We start from the raw sequence: 19,487 nt of genomic DNA, 5'->3' as shown, positions 1-19,487 counted from the left end.
ACTTACAGCACAGTGCTATTCCAACAGTTTCAATATTTTCAACAAAGAACCAGGAGTACACTGCCAGCTGAGAGACTGAGGCGGCATCTGCTTCTGTCTCCTGCTGCCAGCATATCCCACCAGTCAGAGAAGAAAAACAGGACACACGAGTATTCACAGATCAAACACCTGCACAAGTGCCATGGAATAAATGAACACTCTATTAGGAAAGACAGATCTCCTTTAAGATTAGGAAACAAACATCTAACACACTTCAGAGTCATTATTCAGGCCCCATAACACTGGCACATAGCAATTTTATACTACTTATTTTGCTTATTTTACTACCAAGACTGACGTTTTAATTATGGGTTTTTCGTGTTTTCTTCCACTCAGAGCTTAAAGTGACTGGAAGCTTTTTTTTTGACCAGAAATCACCAGACTGACGTGGATCATCGAGAGAGGAAAGCATAATTCTTTCTTTCACTTGGTGTCCAAAATTACTCCCTCATTATTTCGAAAACAGTTAACACAAAGGGAAAAAGTCCCCTCCCCCCTGTCTGGCAACATATGCCCAAGGAGCAAATCAAGTGACAGCAGCTGCACACCCTTGAGACAAAGAGGACACGTGTATAACGCAGCAGTAATTTCTCCTAGTCACAAGGGCAGTTTTATTTCCAAAAGTGATGCAGCTGAAATGCCATCCATGTTGCCTTCTGCTCTGAGCCTGTCAAGAGCTGCTAGGTGGCTGCATGTGCTCTGTGCTGCTCTCCTTTGCAAATGTTGACACATAGTACTTGCCAATCCTTTGCACAACTGTACTAGAACACAAAACAGAAAGCAGACTTAGCACAGCTATTTGACATTTCTTCTTCATTTGCCCAAAGTATACTAGGAGGAAAATTATACATAAAAGATGCTGTCAAACAAGACCACCCTCCCCCCCAAAAAAAAGCCACCCAAAAAACTCCAACCTAAACAACATCCTCTCACAGCAAATACCAAACCCACCTTTCAGTACTCAGGCAGAAAGAGCAACCTGCTTTACCATTCCTGGAACTGTTTATCTTATTACAAGTGGATTTACAATGCTGAGCTGTCAGAGGACTCCCCAGCTGACTGTTACTGTTTCCACATATACTAAAATTCAGTAATTCTCAGCCTAGATGTAGCAGCTGGCCAGTGCCAGAATTTGATTTCTTCTATACTTGCTAACAGCTATAAATTCTCCACTTCTAGGAAGTCTCAAGTATTTCCATTTTTTTCAAAAAAAACCTCAAATGAGTATGATTGCCGGTTTTGTTATAACATACTTACTATAAATGTCTGAACTACTTTTGACAACCCTATTTCAGAGGATTATTTTTCCTGTTTTCAGAGATCTCAAGCAGAAAAAGAGTTCCTACTCTGCAAGTCTTTTTGCCATCTCCACATAAGCTAGTTTTAGCTTAAAGAGCTCACCTTCCAAGCCTCTATGCTTGAGAGACAAAGTACAGACAAAAACTTTTGATGAAATAGAAGGTTCTGAGTACATGAATTTTCTAGTCAAACAAAACACTTGCTTCATGACAGATGGTATCAATACACTGTTCTCATACTCCTTTCATGCTATCCTGAGAAAGAAAAAGCATTCCAATGTTAAACAAATATCACAGGTACATGCCTTGCATATGCAGTGGGGGCTCTGCAGATCATTATCTTGATCACCTCCATGCCACATGGGGAAGATCCACTGTGAGAACACCATGCTGTCACCTCTTCCCCACAGGCATGTAGGAGCAGGTCTTGTGACAACCAATGTGCTCCTGTGCTCATTAGAGCTCATTAGCTTTCCAGAAAGAGGCATTGTGTTTGTTTATATTTCTCCCAACAACCTTTCAACCACTGCCCAGCAAACTGGTCTCAGTCAGGCATTTCTTTCCTACAGTCCAGAGGCCAAGGAGAGCACAGGAGATCTCAGGTTAGGGCCTGCATGCAGTGCCCCTTCCACAGCTTTGATTTAGTGCGCTTCCAAGGCAAATGGCTAAACTCGTTTGACTGGTCTCCAAACTGATCCTTCATGTTACTGACTGACAAACACTGGACAGGAGGTAAAAGACAATGGACAGCATCCACTGTCTACAAATGCATCCCTCCAAGAAGTCTCAGCTAGTTAGACTATCCAGGATCTAATGCTATACTTGCCACATCTACCCAGGACATAATCAGAGGAATGGCAACATGTTGAAATTTTCTATGCACAGCTAAAGACAGCATTCATACGCAGAGGATGACCTTTGGAGCAGGACATATTTAATTTGGCTCCCTGCTCTGCCAAATCCAGCCGCCTTCCTCACAGGTCCAGTCTGTCAAAATGAAAACACAGCTATCAGGAATCCCCAGAAGGCAGTCATCCAGATTCCAAATTAATGTCAAAGTCAGTTGCATTTGTCAGGTTATTGTCAAAGACCTATGGCTTATCTCTTGAGAGAATGCGAGATCTACATTCTGAGTGTGGGCTAGGAGCTCCTACAACTACCAATCCCTGCTCTATTCAAGCCTGTTCTATGACATCCCATACATATATGACACTATTTTCTATTTTTGTATATATGTAGATGTAGTACTTCGAGGCATCAGTAACATCAAGCAAAAGAAACTAACACATAAATTGAAGTACAGTTATTAAAAGAAGTCAATAACCATTTAGAGAACACTTGCAGGGGCTCTTCCTTGCAGGTTGCTAGTTAAAAGTCAGAAGCTAGATAAAAAGAGTACAGCTCAGTTACCAGACAAGTTGACAAATTAAAAACCATAACTCTCGCTAAAAAGTTCATCAGCAGATACAAGATCAAAAGCCCAATAATCACTCTACCTCCCAGAAAATTACATATAAGCTGAGACTGAGGTTGGTTTATCCTTCTATTATATATTAATTAAGTTGCAAGCTTCACTGTTGATGCATAGTCTTTGTTCTTCTACAGGCTTAAAAAAAGTCTGACAAATATTATCATATTAAACACAAGTTTAAATGAGTATTTGGATATACAAAAGCATAATGTGCATATGCAGCCACAGGAAGAAACCAAAGAACACACCTAAGTACATAATTTCACAGGTATCTCTATCTGACTAAACCAAACATTTTAAAGGGAATGAAAAAGAAGGAAACAAATAAGAACTCACCACACTGAAAAAATAGAGGTAATCTCTTTTTTAAATTGAACAGAAACACAGAAGATGCAATAAAATGCAAGCTATCTTTAAAACACTAACATCAGCACAGAACTGTTAGCTATTTCACTAATTTAGTGGCTATTGCGATTAAGGACACACTGTTCCAGAAGAATCCAAGAGAAATTATAATACACAACATGTAGCAAAAAATCTAAAATACTTTTCCTGTCCACCAGACTTTTGGGGAATTTATTAGGGGATATTTACTTTAAAGATTTCTTTTTATTAAATAATATATATCATTATATTATCAGTATTAAATAATAGAATGGTCTGGGTTGGAATGGACCTTAAAGATCTCTAGTTCCAAACTCCTTGCCATGGGCAGGCACATACTTAAATAACTGTATAATGGCAGACCATATATTCCTCTTTCAACTTCTGTGAATTGCAATTGAGCCCACCAATATCGCAGATAACACCATGTGTCTATCAGCAAAGATACAGAAGACAAGGGCACTTAAAAACTGTGAATATATCTCTGAGAATACCACAGTAAACACATTTAACACAATGTAATGAAAATTCTTCATCCTCTCTGAGAATTTGTATTCACAAAAGACTAGTCCCTAGCTGCAGTAGAAATCACTTTAAATTATCACAGAATGGCCTGGGTTAGATAGGACCTTAAAGATCATCTTGTTCCAACCCCTCTGCTGTGGTCAGGGATGCCTTTAGATACACCAGGCTGCTTAGAGCCTCATCCAACCTGGCCTTGTACACTTCCAGGGATGGGGCATCCACACCTTCTCTGGGCAACCTGGGCCTCATCAGCTTCACAGTCAAGAACTTCTTCCTAAAATGTTATGTAAATCTACTTTCATTACAAAGCCATTCTCCCTTGCTCTGTCACTATATGCCCTTGCAAAAAAGTCCCTCTCCATATTTCTCGTAGGGTCCCTGCAGATCTTGGAAGGCTCCATTTAGGTGACCCCAAAGCCTTCTCTTCTCCCAGCTGAACAACCCCAGTTCCCTCAACCTTTCCTCATATGAGAGGTGCACTATCCATCTAATCATCATGGTGGCCAACGGTGATTAACAGTATTAAATGGGAGAGTTGTGTTGTTATTTTGTTTGGTTGGTGTTGTGTTGTACTGGTTGCAGATTTTTTGCAGGGGTATGTTTGGCGTTTTTTCACAACATGATATTTTTGACAAATGCCAGATTTTTCTCTTTGACCCCAAGGAACCTCCAAGTCTCACATCCCAAATATTCCCTAAGCAGATGTTTCCTAAATAATTATATTTTCATGTAAAATTCAGGCAACTACACATAAGAAACATCTCTGATGTTGAAACCTGAACAAAGCTCAGCCTGCATACAGCAGGACTGTGAAATTTGGTCTTGATCTATTTTCCATATTAATAAAGATTTCCACTTTTCTTCCATGAAGCACTGAATTCAGGAACCTGTTGGATAATGCTCCCTGTAACCAAGTACCACTTTTTATTAAAAATAAATTTCACAGCCTTGGAAAACATGCTAATGGAGTGATCTGTACATGACCAGATTCCTGAAAGTATCAGGAAAAATATATCGAGGGCATTTAATACCTTGCTACCAAGTCAGAAATTTAGGGTATGATTCTAGAGGACTACCCTACAGATAAAATGTATATAGAGTCTTTCCTCCTAGTCCTAAATTTGGGTATTAAGAAAGACCAACACTAGCTCTAACCCCAGAAGGAATCACAGACCTCATTCGTAGCGGTGACTTCCAAAGAATGATACATCTCATCTAAACGGTAATTGAAACACAAATTAGGAAATGTGGTGCCTAAATTTCTCAGAGAGTTATGAACTGATAGTGAGGTGCTGGGGGAAAAATCCACAGTATTTAATAACAGGATTTCAAGAGCTATTCTTCCACATACAAGGTTTGGTGCTCAGCGAAGGTGAATTGTTCTTGAGTTTTTATAAGTCCACACTCACTGGGACAAAACTGAACTGCTAACAAGTTGAAACAAATAACAGTTCCTGCCCTCTTGCCCTCCATTTCTCTCCTGTATTCCCAGGCAGTAACTGAAGTCCCCTGCCATCCCATATGTGACACTGCTTCACAAAGGGCAATGCACACCACTCTTCACATGGCAGGCAATGCAGCACTTCCCGCTCAAAGTTTAAAAATGTGTTTGTACCTTTCCCCTCAGAAAGAAACAAGTGCTTCCTTGACCCATCCATTAAAGTATTTTAAATCTGAAAATACAGCTTTGAGGATTTTTCAGTTGATCTAAGAGTTGTTAGAAGGATAGACTAACAGAAAAATTAAGATATATTCTCTTTAGAAAACAAAGTTTTTTAAAAAAAGCTTAAAAAAATTGTACCCCTTCTATGTCATTAGCAGAATATATTTTGTAAAACAATTAAACAATTTTCCACACTTCCTGACAATGCACAACTACTCCAAAACCACACCTTATGCCTGTTTCCTTGCAAATAGACTGTCTAACAGTAACATTTACAAAAACAACAGCCTATCCAGGAAGATCTGTACCACAGTCCTTTCCTATCTCTTGCTAGAATCCATCATTATGCTGTTTCACCTGCTTATTCTCATATCACTTCCTCCACTTCCAAACCATGCCTACCATATTGTTAGTTAAGGATACAACTACAATGACACAGAACAGCAAAGGAGTAAAAAGTCAAACCATATTGTTTGCCACCAGGCAGTGGTTAGCACAAGCCAGGACATATACAAAGGTGTTTAGAGACACAAACATCTCTCTTACACCAGTCAGTGAGCCTGGGGAGCAAAGAATCTTATAAAACTAGACATTTCTTCAGTGATCCAAGAAATAAAATGGTAAACTGGCCACAAGATCAGATAGCAAACTACAAGATTACATGCAAACTTAATGTTTAAAAAGATAAATACAGCTTCATCTTTTTCCTTTCTAGATCCTTTCTCCTCATTAATCAGGCTAAAATACTTACTTGAATTCGCATACAATTTTTGCTGTTCCTAATTTCTCATTTAGAGTTAGAATACCCTTTGAATCATAGTAAATTGCATAACCTTATTTAGCCTATAGAAGGTTTTACTGACACATATACATTACAACAGTTTAATGCTAACAGTTGGTGTGCAAGTTTACCTAAAGTTGGATATGTAAAATAACATAGTGCAGATGTCTTTCCTCATCTGGACAGTTTTCAAGGAAAGTCTGCAGGTAACATGTGTGCTATCATGCAGCAGTAAGAAAGCTGCATTTATGGTGACCCCAGTGTTGCAGCAGAACAACAAGTCCATCCCCTTGTTCAAAGGCAGTATCTGAGGAACTTTCTTACAGTGGAGTTAAGATGCTTACTGCAAAGGTATACACACGATACACTCTTCCACAAGTCTACTACTCCCTTCTTAAATCTCCACGTCATCCAACTCCTTCATACTCTTTCCTGATAGTCCCTCTCTGCTTGTATCTCTTTGTGTCCAGAAGTTTGACAATTTGGATAGCTTCCAAAGCCATGAGTGTTCCAAGCAGTGCATACAGTGCAGATGCCAGGCATACTCGTAACTGAACAGCCTACTACATCATTCCAAAAAAGTTCTGAAGCCAAGACTCCAAAGTCTCAGGCTGTATCTAAATATCCTCCTCTTCACAAGACTGTTGTAGTCCCTTAATCATAAGACTGACATATGAGAAAAAATTGCATTTCTAGCTGCATTATAGCTGCCCTGTAACAACGTCGATACGCAGAAAAACTATAACTTCCTGCCTTTATGTATGGCCTTGCCTAAGCAACTAATGCACAACCAGCAGCCATGACTATTTCTTTTCTTTTACTCAAAGACAGAGCCATATAACAATGGGAATCACATGTAGAGAGGAGGACTATTTCAGAACCAACCATATGGAGGCAGCTTGAAACTCTGCTGCAATGGATGAAACACGGGAATAAGACACTGAGTTACATTTGTAGTTTAGGATCTCTAGAAATAATATTCTCTGATACAAATAACCTCAACACTGTTTAGACATTTCAAGTGTTTTCTCAGTATTTCACCTTGAAATACCAGCTGCAAGATTCTTTTAAATGCACGTGATTTATTCTCAGTTTAAAGATCAAATAAAATATAGACCTTCCATATACAAAAATAAGACAAGCATCTGCTCAAACCTAAAACAGTGTTTTAATAATATAAAGATCTTAATAATGCTGTACAGAGTCTAATCACTTCTATGCAAGATGTCAGAAGTTAAAAAAGGTATACTACTTTGCTAGTCTACTGCAAAGGCACATGTTTCTTACGCATAGATAGTATTTTCAGAACTTTGTACATACATCAAGTCAGCAGCTCTGCTGTCCTGAACAGTTGCCTGGGTGATTGCTGCTGCTGCACAACATTCACATGATTTTGCACTAGATTGACTCTGTGCAGAATCAAGTTATTCTCTACTGCTCCAGATACATCCTGTCCTGCCATTCAAGACTATTTGTACTATTTGAAAGTACTGAGTGCTTGCTTGACAAAAATATCTAGAATAGCTAGAATTGTTAGGCTGTAGGTTGAACTTTATTGGAACTATAAGGTTACGTTGTCTAAGTTGAACAGCGATTACAGTACAGCCTGAAGCTAACAATATGTACATTAATAATAATTAAACTGGACAAAACTAGCATTTTAAATATTATTTAAAAAATAATAGATCACAGCTCATGGACTGCAACAACCATATTACAACAAGGATGGCAGAACCAACAAAACATACAGCAAGCAATTGGTAACAAAACAGAAAACCAGAAGTAAGAAGACCCCAGACCCCAATGCTGCTGTTTGTCCAGACTGTCATGTCCACTCATGACAGTCTGGAGTTTGGACTGTAAGTGTATAATTGCCTAGGGATTTATTTGTTCAGAGTCCCTGTGTTGAGGCACTACCAGATACCATAACTGACCAGTGCCAACAAACCTATCTAATGAAGAAGGGAGATTAATGTCAGAAATTTCTTTAACACTTGTGGAAATGGATCTTGCAACTTGCAGTGTCTTCTGCATTCAATATAAAGAATTGTTACATTGTTCTGTCTCTACTGAACAGAGATAGTGCAAAATGCTGCTCATTATGAAATAAATGTCTTTTAAAGGACAATGTGCTATGAACCCAGGTTTAAATCTTAAGAACCTCCTGTGATGAAGTATGATACAGCTGTTTTTGGGAAATATCTCAGGTTCTTTAGCTGCTAAACCTGGCAGAGAAATGGTTAGGTTCAAATAATAGGTGAAAACATATCTGAAGTATTCTTCCACACAGACACTTCCCCCTCAGTTATTACTTCATGGATTTACACACACCAAGTGTGTGTAAATCCAGATATAAGACAATCACTCAGAAAGATTTCAGCTTATTTCTTTTGATCTCCATTCACAAGTGGTTTGCCTAGTGAGCTGGTCTTAAACAAAGTCTTGTGTTTATGCTTAGACAAATACAGGAGATGCCAGATTCATCTAGAATACAACCACACATTGTTTCAACTTGCCCACACTCCCTAGCTTCTTTGTAGCAAGCAAATAAATTAAGCCCTCACAAACCAGCACTAAAGATGGAAGCCAGTAATTTCCTTATCCACCATACCAAAGGACCTGAACTCCTTCAGCCATTAATTGTAACACACCCTGCTCTCCCTGGTCTGAAGGTAAACGCCACAGTTGAAGTCCCCAAACCCACCTAATTGTATTACCTACATAATTAAAAAAAAAAAATCCACCCAACAATATGAATTCAAACACATCTGGAAATGATGACTCTCTCTGCATCTGTTGTAGAGGTTAGTCACCTCACTACTAAAAGGTGTATGGCAATTTGGATTTGTCTGTTTCAGCTTTAATTGGTATTTCCACTGCTACATATCAAAACTTCCTGAATCCCAGATAGATTATATCTCTCTGGCTACTTTACCAGCCTTTGTCTAAAATCTTGCATAATATAATCATGTCTGCCACCACTTTAAATCTCCATCCCCTTCACTCCCTGAATCAGCTAGTTTACAATTTTTCTTTTCCTTTGGGAATTTCAGCTAACCAATCTGCCACTCTCTGTACTTTGCCATTTGCCCTTTATAAGTAACCACACCAAACAAGCACTTCCATGAATCTCCTTCCCATTCCAGTAACTCTTTCAAGTATGACACACAACTGAGATTTTCATCCAGTTCTTTACTGATGACAAACCACAGAAGATATAAAATTGCTCACTGAATATGCTAAAACCTCTACTTCTCACTTCTCCATCAACACATAAAGGAAAACAGCATTCTATCCTTGTAAATGAGTTCAGAAAAAAACCCACCACCAAAATACTGAAAGAGTGATGCTGGAATGAAACACAAACATTTAACAGGCATTACTGGATCATTAAACACTAACATACTTCTGTGAAGACAGAACTATATGGCCCTTAGTTATTTTTTTATTCCTAAACTGTTTACTAGCTTATGCTATCTTACACATAGCATAAAAAACCCAGTTTTTAAAACGTTTTTATCGTGTCTGTGAATTCTTATAAGCAGACCCCCCCCTCTTTGGGGGGGTTTATTCCATCTTTACTGTCTTCCTATTATATCTTAGAGAAGTTTATTTTCAATTGCTTTGTTCGCTAATGAACTCTCAGTTAACTAAATTTCCAATTTTTCTTCCTCAGTGAATCACAGGTGTAGAAGAGAAGCAGTTCCTTGCTGGCCCACTATGACCCCTACTTACCAAGTTCATCTGTCAAACTCTACATTTTGGGGCTGCGAAATAAATGAGATTTCACGTCCATTGCTGGGATGAACTAACACAATTGAACAAAAGGCAAGCTATGTTGCATAAAAATGCTATTGCAGGCAGCCACAGTTGGCTTTTCTCAGACGCATTTAGATTTCCTGCTTGTCACATATAGTTTTCTCTTTTAATAATTGGGAAAAAAAAACCCCTAAATATGAGAATTTTTGCCTACAAGCTTCAGAACCTGCAACAAGGCCTTGGGACAAGCATACCGATTTATGACCGTTACAAAGCAGCACGTTACCTAGCAACAAATACGTATTTTCTGATAAAAATTGCTTCAGTATGGTCTAAAATTGAACAGAGATTTTTAAAAAAGAAAAAGAAATACATTCTGCCCCAAGCACTTGTTTTTGCTGAAAGGCGTTCCCTAAAAGAGGATACCTAATATCAGTGCAGGAAATTTAAAGAAGACTGAATAGATTGTAACATATAGTGGAAAACATAGTGAGATGCTAGCCTTTAATCAATCACTTCCACAAAGAAAGTTGCTTCCAGTCAGAAACACCTACTAAGACAACAGAATAAATCCTAGATTTTTCACCCTGTATCATCACCATCATAAGCAGATTTCTTTGGAATTCCACCTGGACAGATATAATTTATCAAGTTGTCATGGAAGTGTGGCAATGCAATCATGTTACATATTTAAACATGTACACAGAGATCATTTAGACAGATAACATTCAGAACATACCTGAAATTCCTGTGATGTGACTATTATCCTGGAGTTGAAAATGCCAATTAACAAAATAGAGAAACATTTATTTCCAATACATGAGAGAAACTGAACTACACTCACAAGACCAACACAGGCAAGAGGATGCGCTGTTCTTAAAAAAAAATTAATGCTATTCCCTCTCTAACTTCAGTTCCTAAGGCCAGTACTCTCCAGGGTTGTGTCTAGAATGTTTTGTTAAAATTTGAAGAGAAGGACCAATAAAAGACAGGATAACGTTTGCAACTGGGCAAGTAGCTATGGAATTTGCTTCAGCTACAAACCAGTTGGAAACACAGCTATCATGGAAGTTGCCCTGCTATTGTAACACAGGACTTTGAACCACCTTAAACAACGAACTACGAGGTAAGAAGTTTATAAATAAACAAATGACAAACTCTCTCCATAAAACCAGTTCATTTTTTATATATGACTGTCCAATACCACACGCAGTGTCGCTGAGGCCTCTCTCTGGGGTCACAAGTGCAAGGCTTTTCAAGGGCCTCTAGCACTCCCCAAGCATCCCCCTAACGATTCATATCCTGTTCTGCAGGGTCACAAAAAGAGCTTTGGTACCCATCATGAGGCTGGCAGTGAACTGTGCCTCAAAGGAGGGCCAGACACACCTGGGAACATGTCCCCATCAGAAGGAAAGTGAGCTTGAAGCCATAAGGACAGGGCACCACCACTTCACGTGCTATCCCTGCACATGCCCTGCATGACCTAAAGCATTAAAGAGGGCCAGGCCACCCAATGAAGGATGGCTGAGAACAGAGGCAATTCCAGATGTGCAGCAGCTGGTCCCCTGGCCAAAAGTCCTTCCAGGGCCTAACGTAGCCCCAGCCCTACCACCTAGCCTACAGGGGCAGGAACAGGAACACAACACTTACTTTATCTTTCATGGCAGAGGGGGCAGCAACCGTCGGCTGCTTGGAGCCCTTGCTGAGCTTCTTGCCGGCGCCGTCGCCGCCTCCACCGCCGCTCTCCACCTTGATCAGCCGGTGCTTGGGGGAGATGTACTTCACTTCGGGTGGCGTCGCCGGGCGGCGCTCGCTGTGGCTGCGGAAGAGGTGCGGGGACCCGGTGGTGGGAGGCGTGGCGCAGCACGACGAAGAGGAGGAGGAGGAGGAAGCCTTGAGGGCTCCCTCGCCCAGGTCCTCGGGCGCCGAGTAGTCCGGGCGGCACATGGCGCGCAGCTTGCGCAGGGACGAGCCGGGCCCGCTGTAGGGGTCCTCGAAGTCGCGGTCCTTCTGGGCGCGGTAGGCGCGGAGCAGGTCGCTGGTGTCGTCGCGCGGACGGCGGCGCGAAAAGCCGGGCGAGGTGTGGTGGTGGTGGAGGTGGAGGTGCGGCGGCCCCTCGGGGCGGGGCGCACTGCCGGCACCGTTGCGCTTCTCCCGGTAGTCGGGCCGCGGGGGCTGCGGCGGGCTCTTGGTCTTGCTGTTGCCCAGGCTGAAGTACTTATTCAGCCATTTGGCCATCGTCTCTCCCGGTCGCGGCCTCAGCACCGCTGCGCGCTGCCCCCGGCGCCCCGCGCCCCAGCCCCGCTCGCCGCCCGCATGGAGGAGCGGGTCGGCGGGGCGGGCCGGGCGCCCCGCTCCGCGCACTCCCCGCTCTCCCGCTGCCAGCGGCTGGAAGGGCCCCGCCGAGCCCCTCGGCTTCCCAGCGGGAGGGAGCCGCTCCCGGCCCGAGCCAGGCGCTCGCCGTAGCTCCGCGCCCGCCCCCGCGGCTCCGGGTCTGCCGCGACCTCAACCCCGCTGCTCCGCGCTGGCAGCGCAGCCCAGCCTGACCTCAGCACGCACCGGAGAGGCGGGGGACGCATCTGCATGCGGGGCCCGCCCACCGCCGCGGCCGGGCGGGGCCGCGCCAGGTGCCGGCGGGGCGGTGCGGATGGGCCGGCCCTGCGCGGGGCGGTGTCGGGGCCGGTGCTGGTGCCGGTGCCGCCGCCGGCGTCGCCTCAGCCCCGCTTCGCACTCCGGCGCGGCGGGATCCGCCGAGGCTTCTCCGCTGCGCCCTCTAACGGGCGGGGGGGGAGCTGCCGCCGTCAGGAAGGCGTTGGTGCCTTCCCGTTCCTTTCCTAGGTGCCTCCGCCTGCCGTCTGGAGGGGCCGTGGGACCTGCAGCCACCACCCGCACAGTTTGAACTCTGAATTCTCTACTACTGCTACCTGTGTGTCCCTCTTCCCCTCCCCCTGTGGTGGGGTAGGAGGGTTCCAGCTTGCGCCTAAAAGGGAACCAAGCCCTGGTTTTGGCCAGGGCTGAGCCTAAACAAACAAGATATTGCATATTTTTTGGTAGGTACTTTTGCCATGTGTGTTCCTAGGTAAGGGATACAGTAAATCAAATGCAGAGATGATACTTGTGCGGATCATGCTGCTCAGCTTGTGTGTTGCCAGAAGGATTTGTCAGCTGGGCCACCACAGTCGCAGCCACTTAGTATTGCTCTTTTAATCTTTCTCCATCTGCCCAAAGGTAAACATATACTACAGCAGGTTTTCCTAAGTTCTGTCTGCCCAGCTGTGATAGTCTCACTATATCTTTAGTCCTCATCCTGATGCTGATTTGGTCTGGTTTTAGGGAATGCAGGAGGCATTGAATGGATGTTCAAGTGGGGATAGGAATACCTGCAGGCTGATCTCTCCAGGCCTAACTCTGGCCTCTGCCACAATGAAAAAGTTAAGCAAACAGAAGAACTACTCAGATGATAGCTTGGCCTGTGGTGCTTCAATTGTGCATTATGATCAGTGACAGGAGAGTTTGTTGCAGTTTTGTTCTGTCTACACTGCATAGTGGAACACAGTTTCAAATGAAGAGATAGAGAATGCCTCACAATTGCGTTTTGAAAAATCTTCTGCTAATCAGATATCAGATCTATCAATAAAAGAAATAAAAAAATTTTAATTCCCCCAATGCAAATCTGTGACAGAGTTTTCCAGAGCTATACCTTCATGCGAAGCATTATTTCCCCATTGCTTTATAAAGTCCATCAATGCAGAGAGATGAGCAAGAAGGGGAACCCTATTCATATAGTTCAAAAATTTGCACAACAACATTGCTGTTTCACTAGGAGCTGTGGACATATTCCTAATATGATGTGCTGATTTTGGCTCAGGTACAGTTAATTTTCTTCACAATAGCTATTACAGGGCTATTTGTGCTGAAAACAGCATTATTTGTTCAGGGCGGTTTTGGTTACTGATGAGCAGTGCTTACACAGAGCCAAGGCCTTGTTTTCTCACACCACCCCAGCAGTGAGCAAACTGGGGGTGCACAAAAACTTGGGATGGCACAACCCAGGACAGCTGACTTCAACCAACCATATGATTCCATATCGTATGGCGTCACACTCGGCATATAAAACTGGGGGGAGAAGAAGGAAGGGAGGGATGTTCAGAGTGTTAACATCTGTCTTCCCTAACATGCTTTCTGCACAGAAGGGTGGCTGAAAATTAGACTTGAGATGCAAACCTGTTTTGAAGATAAGAAAGGCAATGTCATGCACAGTTTGGAGAGGGGTGTGAAGATGTCAGGCACAGTATGTTTGCACTGTTGTTTTTAATAATTTGGGACTTGCAGCTCTTTTAACCTTTTTATAACCAGAATAGTGGAGGGAAGGGAAGAGGAAACCTTTATCTACTTATTACTACAAGTCGTCTTTGTATTGCCCTGTTGCATTTTGGCAAACACCTGTCTAGCTCCCTGTTGGGATTATTGAATCCCAGTATCAGACACATACCTGCCATGTATTTACACATCCACAGCCAGTCATGAATTATGAGGGCAAAATGAACTCAGCTATATTAATGAGCTAATTCTCTTATGAAATAAAGATAGAGTAGATTTACATATGAAGTTTTTATCTGGCTTTATGTACCCTTTTAACCTTGCTCTTGGCTACACATTTCTCTATAAGAAGCCTCATTCTCTCTGAGTTTGGGCAGTATTCTTGCAGTTTGCTCAACATAGGCACATCTGTATGTTTTAGTGAGCACCTGAGAACAAACCTCCTTCCCTGTAAGCACAGGCTTCAATTGTAATTCCTTCCTCCAGTATTTTCATCAGGTTGTGTGGAAAGGAGGGTTGCATGCTCCCTTTACTGCCATTAGCAAATTTTTCTTTTTACATCCTTTGTGTTGGTCTCCTGTCTCTGCTCAGCATATTCATCCTGTCTGACTACAGAGATTTTTTTCTCAGAGCAAGTTCTCAGCCTGAGCCTGAGCAGTGAGTGTCCTGTTTCTTGACTGGCTACTACCTGAGTCTCGCAGGGGGTTGCAAGGCTCCCAGTAGCTGCTGATTCAGGAATGATATATTTTAGGCCCTTTGTATGAGAGCGATTTTTTTCCCCTGAGGCAAGACGAGTCTCAATTTCTTTAAAACTCAAAGGATCTCATTACCCAGAAGTCTGGCAGATCCCTAATTCCTGTTCTGCCAGTCAGGGGAGGGGCAAGTGCTCCAAACCCAGCCTGGTAGTGTCCCTTGTGGCTCAGTGAGGAACCACGTTCTCTTCCCTGCATTTACAGGCACCTTGTGAAGTGACAAGCGAACAAACGCGCATCGATGCAGGGAAGCTTCTCTAATACTTCAAAATTTGTCTAAAGTTGCCACTCAGAAGTGTGAGAGGATAGGAACTATGGGTGTACAGGATAACCCTAGGAACACCCAAACCTACAAATGAATAATATGAATACCTACAGAATAATCTGTAAAACCGGCATAGCAGAGAAGTAAAATCAAGAATTCCATTGTCTCTCTAATCTCAGAGATTGTTCCAATACAAATGTGCAAGACCCACAATATTTTTGCATGTGCACAAGATGCTTTCCAAACTCAGTCTGCTCATGCAGGGTACATCTACACCTGCAGGACTCCTGTCCCTGCTCTGAGTCATTTTCACACTTAGTTTCGAAGGAAACAGGCTTTGTCTTTTTTTTTGTCTAGAACTTTGACCACATTTTTAAGTTCTGCTTGGCAGATTTCCAGCTTTTTTTTTTTTTTTTTTTGCCAAACATTAGGAGGAAGGGGTGATTAAGAAAGTGAACTTTTTCTGTGAAATAACAAATCCTAAAATGTTATTATCAGAATAGAAAATCTACTTCTTCTCAGATCTGCATTTCTTGAAGCATAGATAATTCACAGTTTCTTTCAGCTTAGGGAATTAATAAAAAATATTCTCTTACTTTTGATACAGGCATATCCTTGGACACAAGTCACTAACTTGTGCTAATGTTCATACTCCTAATCATATTAATTTAATGAAATAATGAAGTTAAGTAGCATCTAATCTGGAATTTATAAGGTCCTGTTTCCTCTCTCACTCCTGATTTCCATGTATAATAGGAATTGCAGTACATGCAGTGCATTTTAAATTAGGATAAAGAAGAAAAAGTAGCAAGTAATGTGCAGAGCAAAATACTTAATGTATTAATAAACACTGAAGCAGTGCTGCAAAGTCTAACTTTACAGTTATCTTTGAAGAAAATAAGTCCAAAATTTTTAGTATTGATCAATCTTTCACACTGAGATATCCACAAGAAACATAGAAAGCAGATAATTCATGTGGTTAATATGGCTTTAGGCTATGCAAAAAAAAAAAAAAAAAAATTTAAAAAATCAAATGCACCATGTTAAGCCATTACAAAACAGAGAAATGTTCTCTTTTTTGAAGCACTTCTTTCCTGGTGACTAGTGTCAGATAGTTCAGAAAGTATCCATAACACATTTGGATTCCTCCTATTTGTGTATGTTGCATCACAAAAATCATACCCATGTAATGATTAGAGATCAATTTGTTGTCCACAGTCTATAAGAATGCTGAACGTTTTCCTTCTTTTTCATATGTATGACTAAAAATAGGATTATTAGGAAGTTCTGATTTTTCTACTTTCCAGGGTGACATCTTCCTGCAATTAGTTTATTCCCAAGTAAGGAGAAATTCTTATACTGTGAGCATGTGTTAGTTATTTAACTCCAACCAATTTGTCCCATATACTTATGCTGCAGGGAAAAAACCTAACCAGACACTCCTCTTGAATTCTGACTACAGTTTTTTTTCTCAGAGCAACTTCTCAGCCTGAGCCTGAGCAGTGAGTGTCCTGTTTCTTGACTGGCTAGTACCTGAGTCTCTTGGGGGTTGCAAGACTCCCAGTTTGTCCCATATTCTCATACTGCTGGGAGAAAAACCTAACCAGACACTCCTCTTGAATTCTACTTTTGTGATGATTGCTTTGCCTCCAAGAACAAGTTCACATCAATCATCTTTAGTTTTCTTAAACCACATGAGCTGTACAAAATCAGATTTTGAAGGGTTTTGTCACCTACAGATATCCTGCAGAATTTGCAAAAGCAGCTTCATAAAGCCAGGTGGATTTAGAGTACAGCATTCCATTTGTCATTTTCTTGCATTTTTCGGTGCCTCTCTGGAAAGCTCTGGCTCAAGTGACCACTATGATCTGCATCATAGATGTGCTTTGAGCACCGGTGGTGTGTAGCCATTGGAGTTATGTACTTCAATCCCAGCTACTCTTCAGTAGCGGGGCAAATGGCAATGGCAAATTCTGGCAAAGATGCAGCTGTAACAGCACAGTGTTCTCCACTGATTGCAGATTTTGTCTAGGACCTTGAATTAGCTTGAACTCAACGAGATAAATGGTGCAAGGAGTCATTTCGGTGCAACCAATTTTAATTATCTCAGTATTCTGACCTTCCTGCTCTGAGTTCCAGTGCAACACAGAACCTCTGGGTAGCAACAGGGCCTCCTGCACAGTGAAGAGAAGCTGAGGACTGGTACAGAGGGGTAATGTGATCTCCATTGTCAGAAACTGAGACCTCAAATAGAGAGGGCCCTGAATACCCAGATTTAGACTGGCCCAGCTTTCAGCAAGACAGTGGTCCAGAGACATCTGGAAGTTCCATTCAAACTAAAATGAAGCTGTTCTCCTATCCATATTCTTTCCAGTTCTTGTGTTCCTGTGCTACATAAGGCAAGATACAGACCAAAAGCCCTCACTGGCACAACAGGACAATTTTCCATATGAATATGCCTGATTTCTACCCCACTGAGATGCCACTATTCAACCTTAAATTGAAAATGGTTGTCCTATAATTCCCCTTACCAACTGTAAGGACAAACAGATTCCTTTGGACAACCTCAGGGAATGATGGCACTAGATCGTAATTACAGTTAAATATCTGTTTTTTAAAAACGTCTTTTTATGATCAGCACAGTATAGACTTTTATGATCACAGTAGCACAGGATTTTTTTGTAAATGGTATCAGTGTAGCACGATTTTATAGGCATTAGAGCACGAAATTTAAAATCACATCTTAATTGATGTTTCTTAATCGCCTGGGCTCTCTGCAGATCGGGTGGCTGGCTTGCAGTGTAAATAAAACAACCTGATCTGTAGTCAATCTTCAGAGGAAGCAGACAACAGTGGAGGAGTCCCTGGCCACTGGGGGATCATGGGTTTTGCTGTCAAAAAGCAGCTGTCGGCCAAGTTCCACTTGGGGCTTGTAACTTCTCAATTTTATAGTTCTCTCTCTGTGTGGTATTACATTTCATTTTTCTGTGATTGAGTCATTACAATTTCTTTGTCCAGGTGCCTGAGACCTTCAAGGCTGTAAGGAGGTGAGAAGGTGGCACACTGAGGATGACATGGAGGTGGGTAAGTCTGCTGGTGTGTGGTATCTTCAAGAGTTGATAAGGGGGAGGAAGGGAGCTGACACGTGACCAATCAGTCACAGGAACAGCTCTTTGCCATATTAAATGGCATGAGTCATGCTAGCCATATTGCCATGTGTCAGGAGCACAGGAGTGGGGAAAACACAGAAATTGTGCGGGGAAAAGACAGACCCCTAGATTCAATAATGAGGGAAATTTTTGATACAGCACAGGAATAGATGTAAAATCCTGCTGACAGTGGTATTGTTGCATTGCTTTAGGTACATTGTTCAGGAACCATAATTTTAAAATCATTACAGTTAAATTCCAGAGCCTTCTGGTAACAAAAAATTAAATTAATTTATTAAAAAATTCCCCTCTGTTCTGAACTTATTTCTAGTTTCTGAGGACTAAATAGGTTTTCTAATTAGGAAACACATCTGGTTTAAAGGGTTTCACATCATATTGTTGGAATCTGTGGAAGCAGCAATTTGGAGACTCACAAAGAGCTTCCAGATTTGCTGAAAAAATTCTCCATTCCTTTTAACTCTTGTTCACATCAGGCTTGGAATACCTAATTACTTTTTCAATATGATAATGAAGAAGAAATAGTACTTCAGAGGCATCAATCTGTGTACTTCTCAGGAAAATTATCAGAATAATATCAGACCATCAGGATAATTCCTCGTCAGGATAATCCTCATCATTTATTAATGACCAACTTTCACTGGTCAAAGATTGGAAAAATTTCTCCATAATAAGTTTCTCAGCAGAGGATTAGAACAGAAGCAGAGACAGTTCTGCATGCTGAAAAAATATTTAACTGCCTTGATCAATTGCAGGGAACTGAGGTATAGCTCAAATACAGACTCCAGGAAAATAACACATGCACCCATAAACATTCCTCTGAAAGGTTGAACCAGACACTGCAGCACAGTGAGTACTCACCAACTGGGCTGTAATCATGCCTCTGAAATACATTAGTGGACACTACTGTGACAAGAGATGTGAGAAATTTCATAATCTTCTTTTCAAATTGGTCTTTATGAAGCAGGAAAGTGATATTGAACACAGGTTTCCAACAAGCAATCCATACAGCTGGTGCAGTAATTGAGTCTGGATTCTATGAAAACACAAAGCATAATTCTGA

General features: G+C 41.8%; 1 protein-coding gene across 1 annotated transcript in view; it reads right to left on the bottom strand.

Moving 5' to 3' along the window:
- Positions 1-12,505, bottom strand: part of LOC131096029 (SH2 domain-containing adapter protein B-like) — a 61,791-nt gene extending 49,286 nt beyond the window's left edge. Inside the window, 2 exon segments of the mRNA XM_058044251.1 lie at positions 11,571-12,343; positions 12,346-12,505. Of these exon segments, the coding sequence (XP_057900234.1) occupies positions 11,571-12,343; positions 12,346-12,505 (933 nt within the window).
- Positions 12,506-19,487: the final 6,982 nt, after the last annotated feature.

Source organism: Melospiza georgiana, chromosome Z, assembly GCF_028018845.1.
Source record: "Melospiza georgiana isolate bMelGeo1 chromosome Z, bMelGeo1.pri, whole genome shotgun sequence".
In the NCBI taxonomy this organism is placed as follows: domain Eukaryota; kingdom Metazoa; phylum Chordata; class Aves; order Passeriformes; family Passerellidae; genus Melospiza; species Melospiza georgiana.
This window is presented reverse-complemented; position numbering and strand designations above follow the sequence as displayed.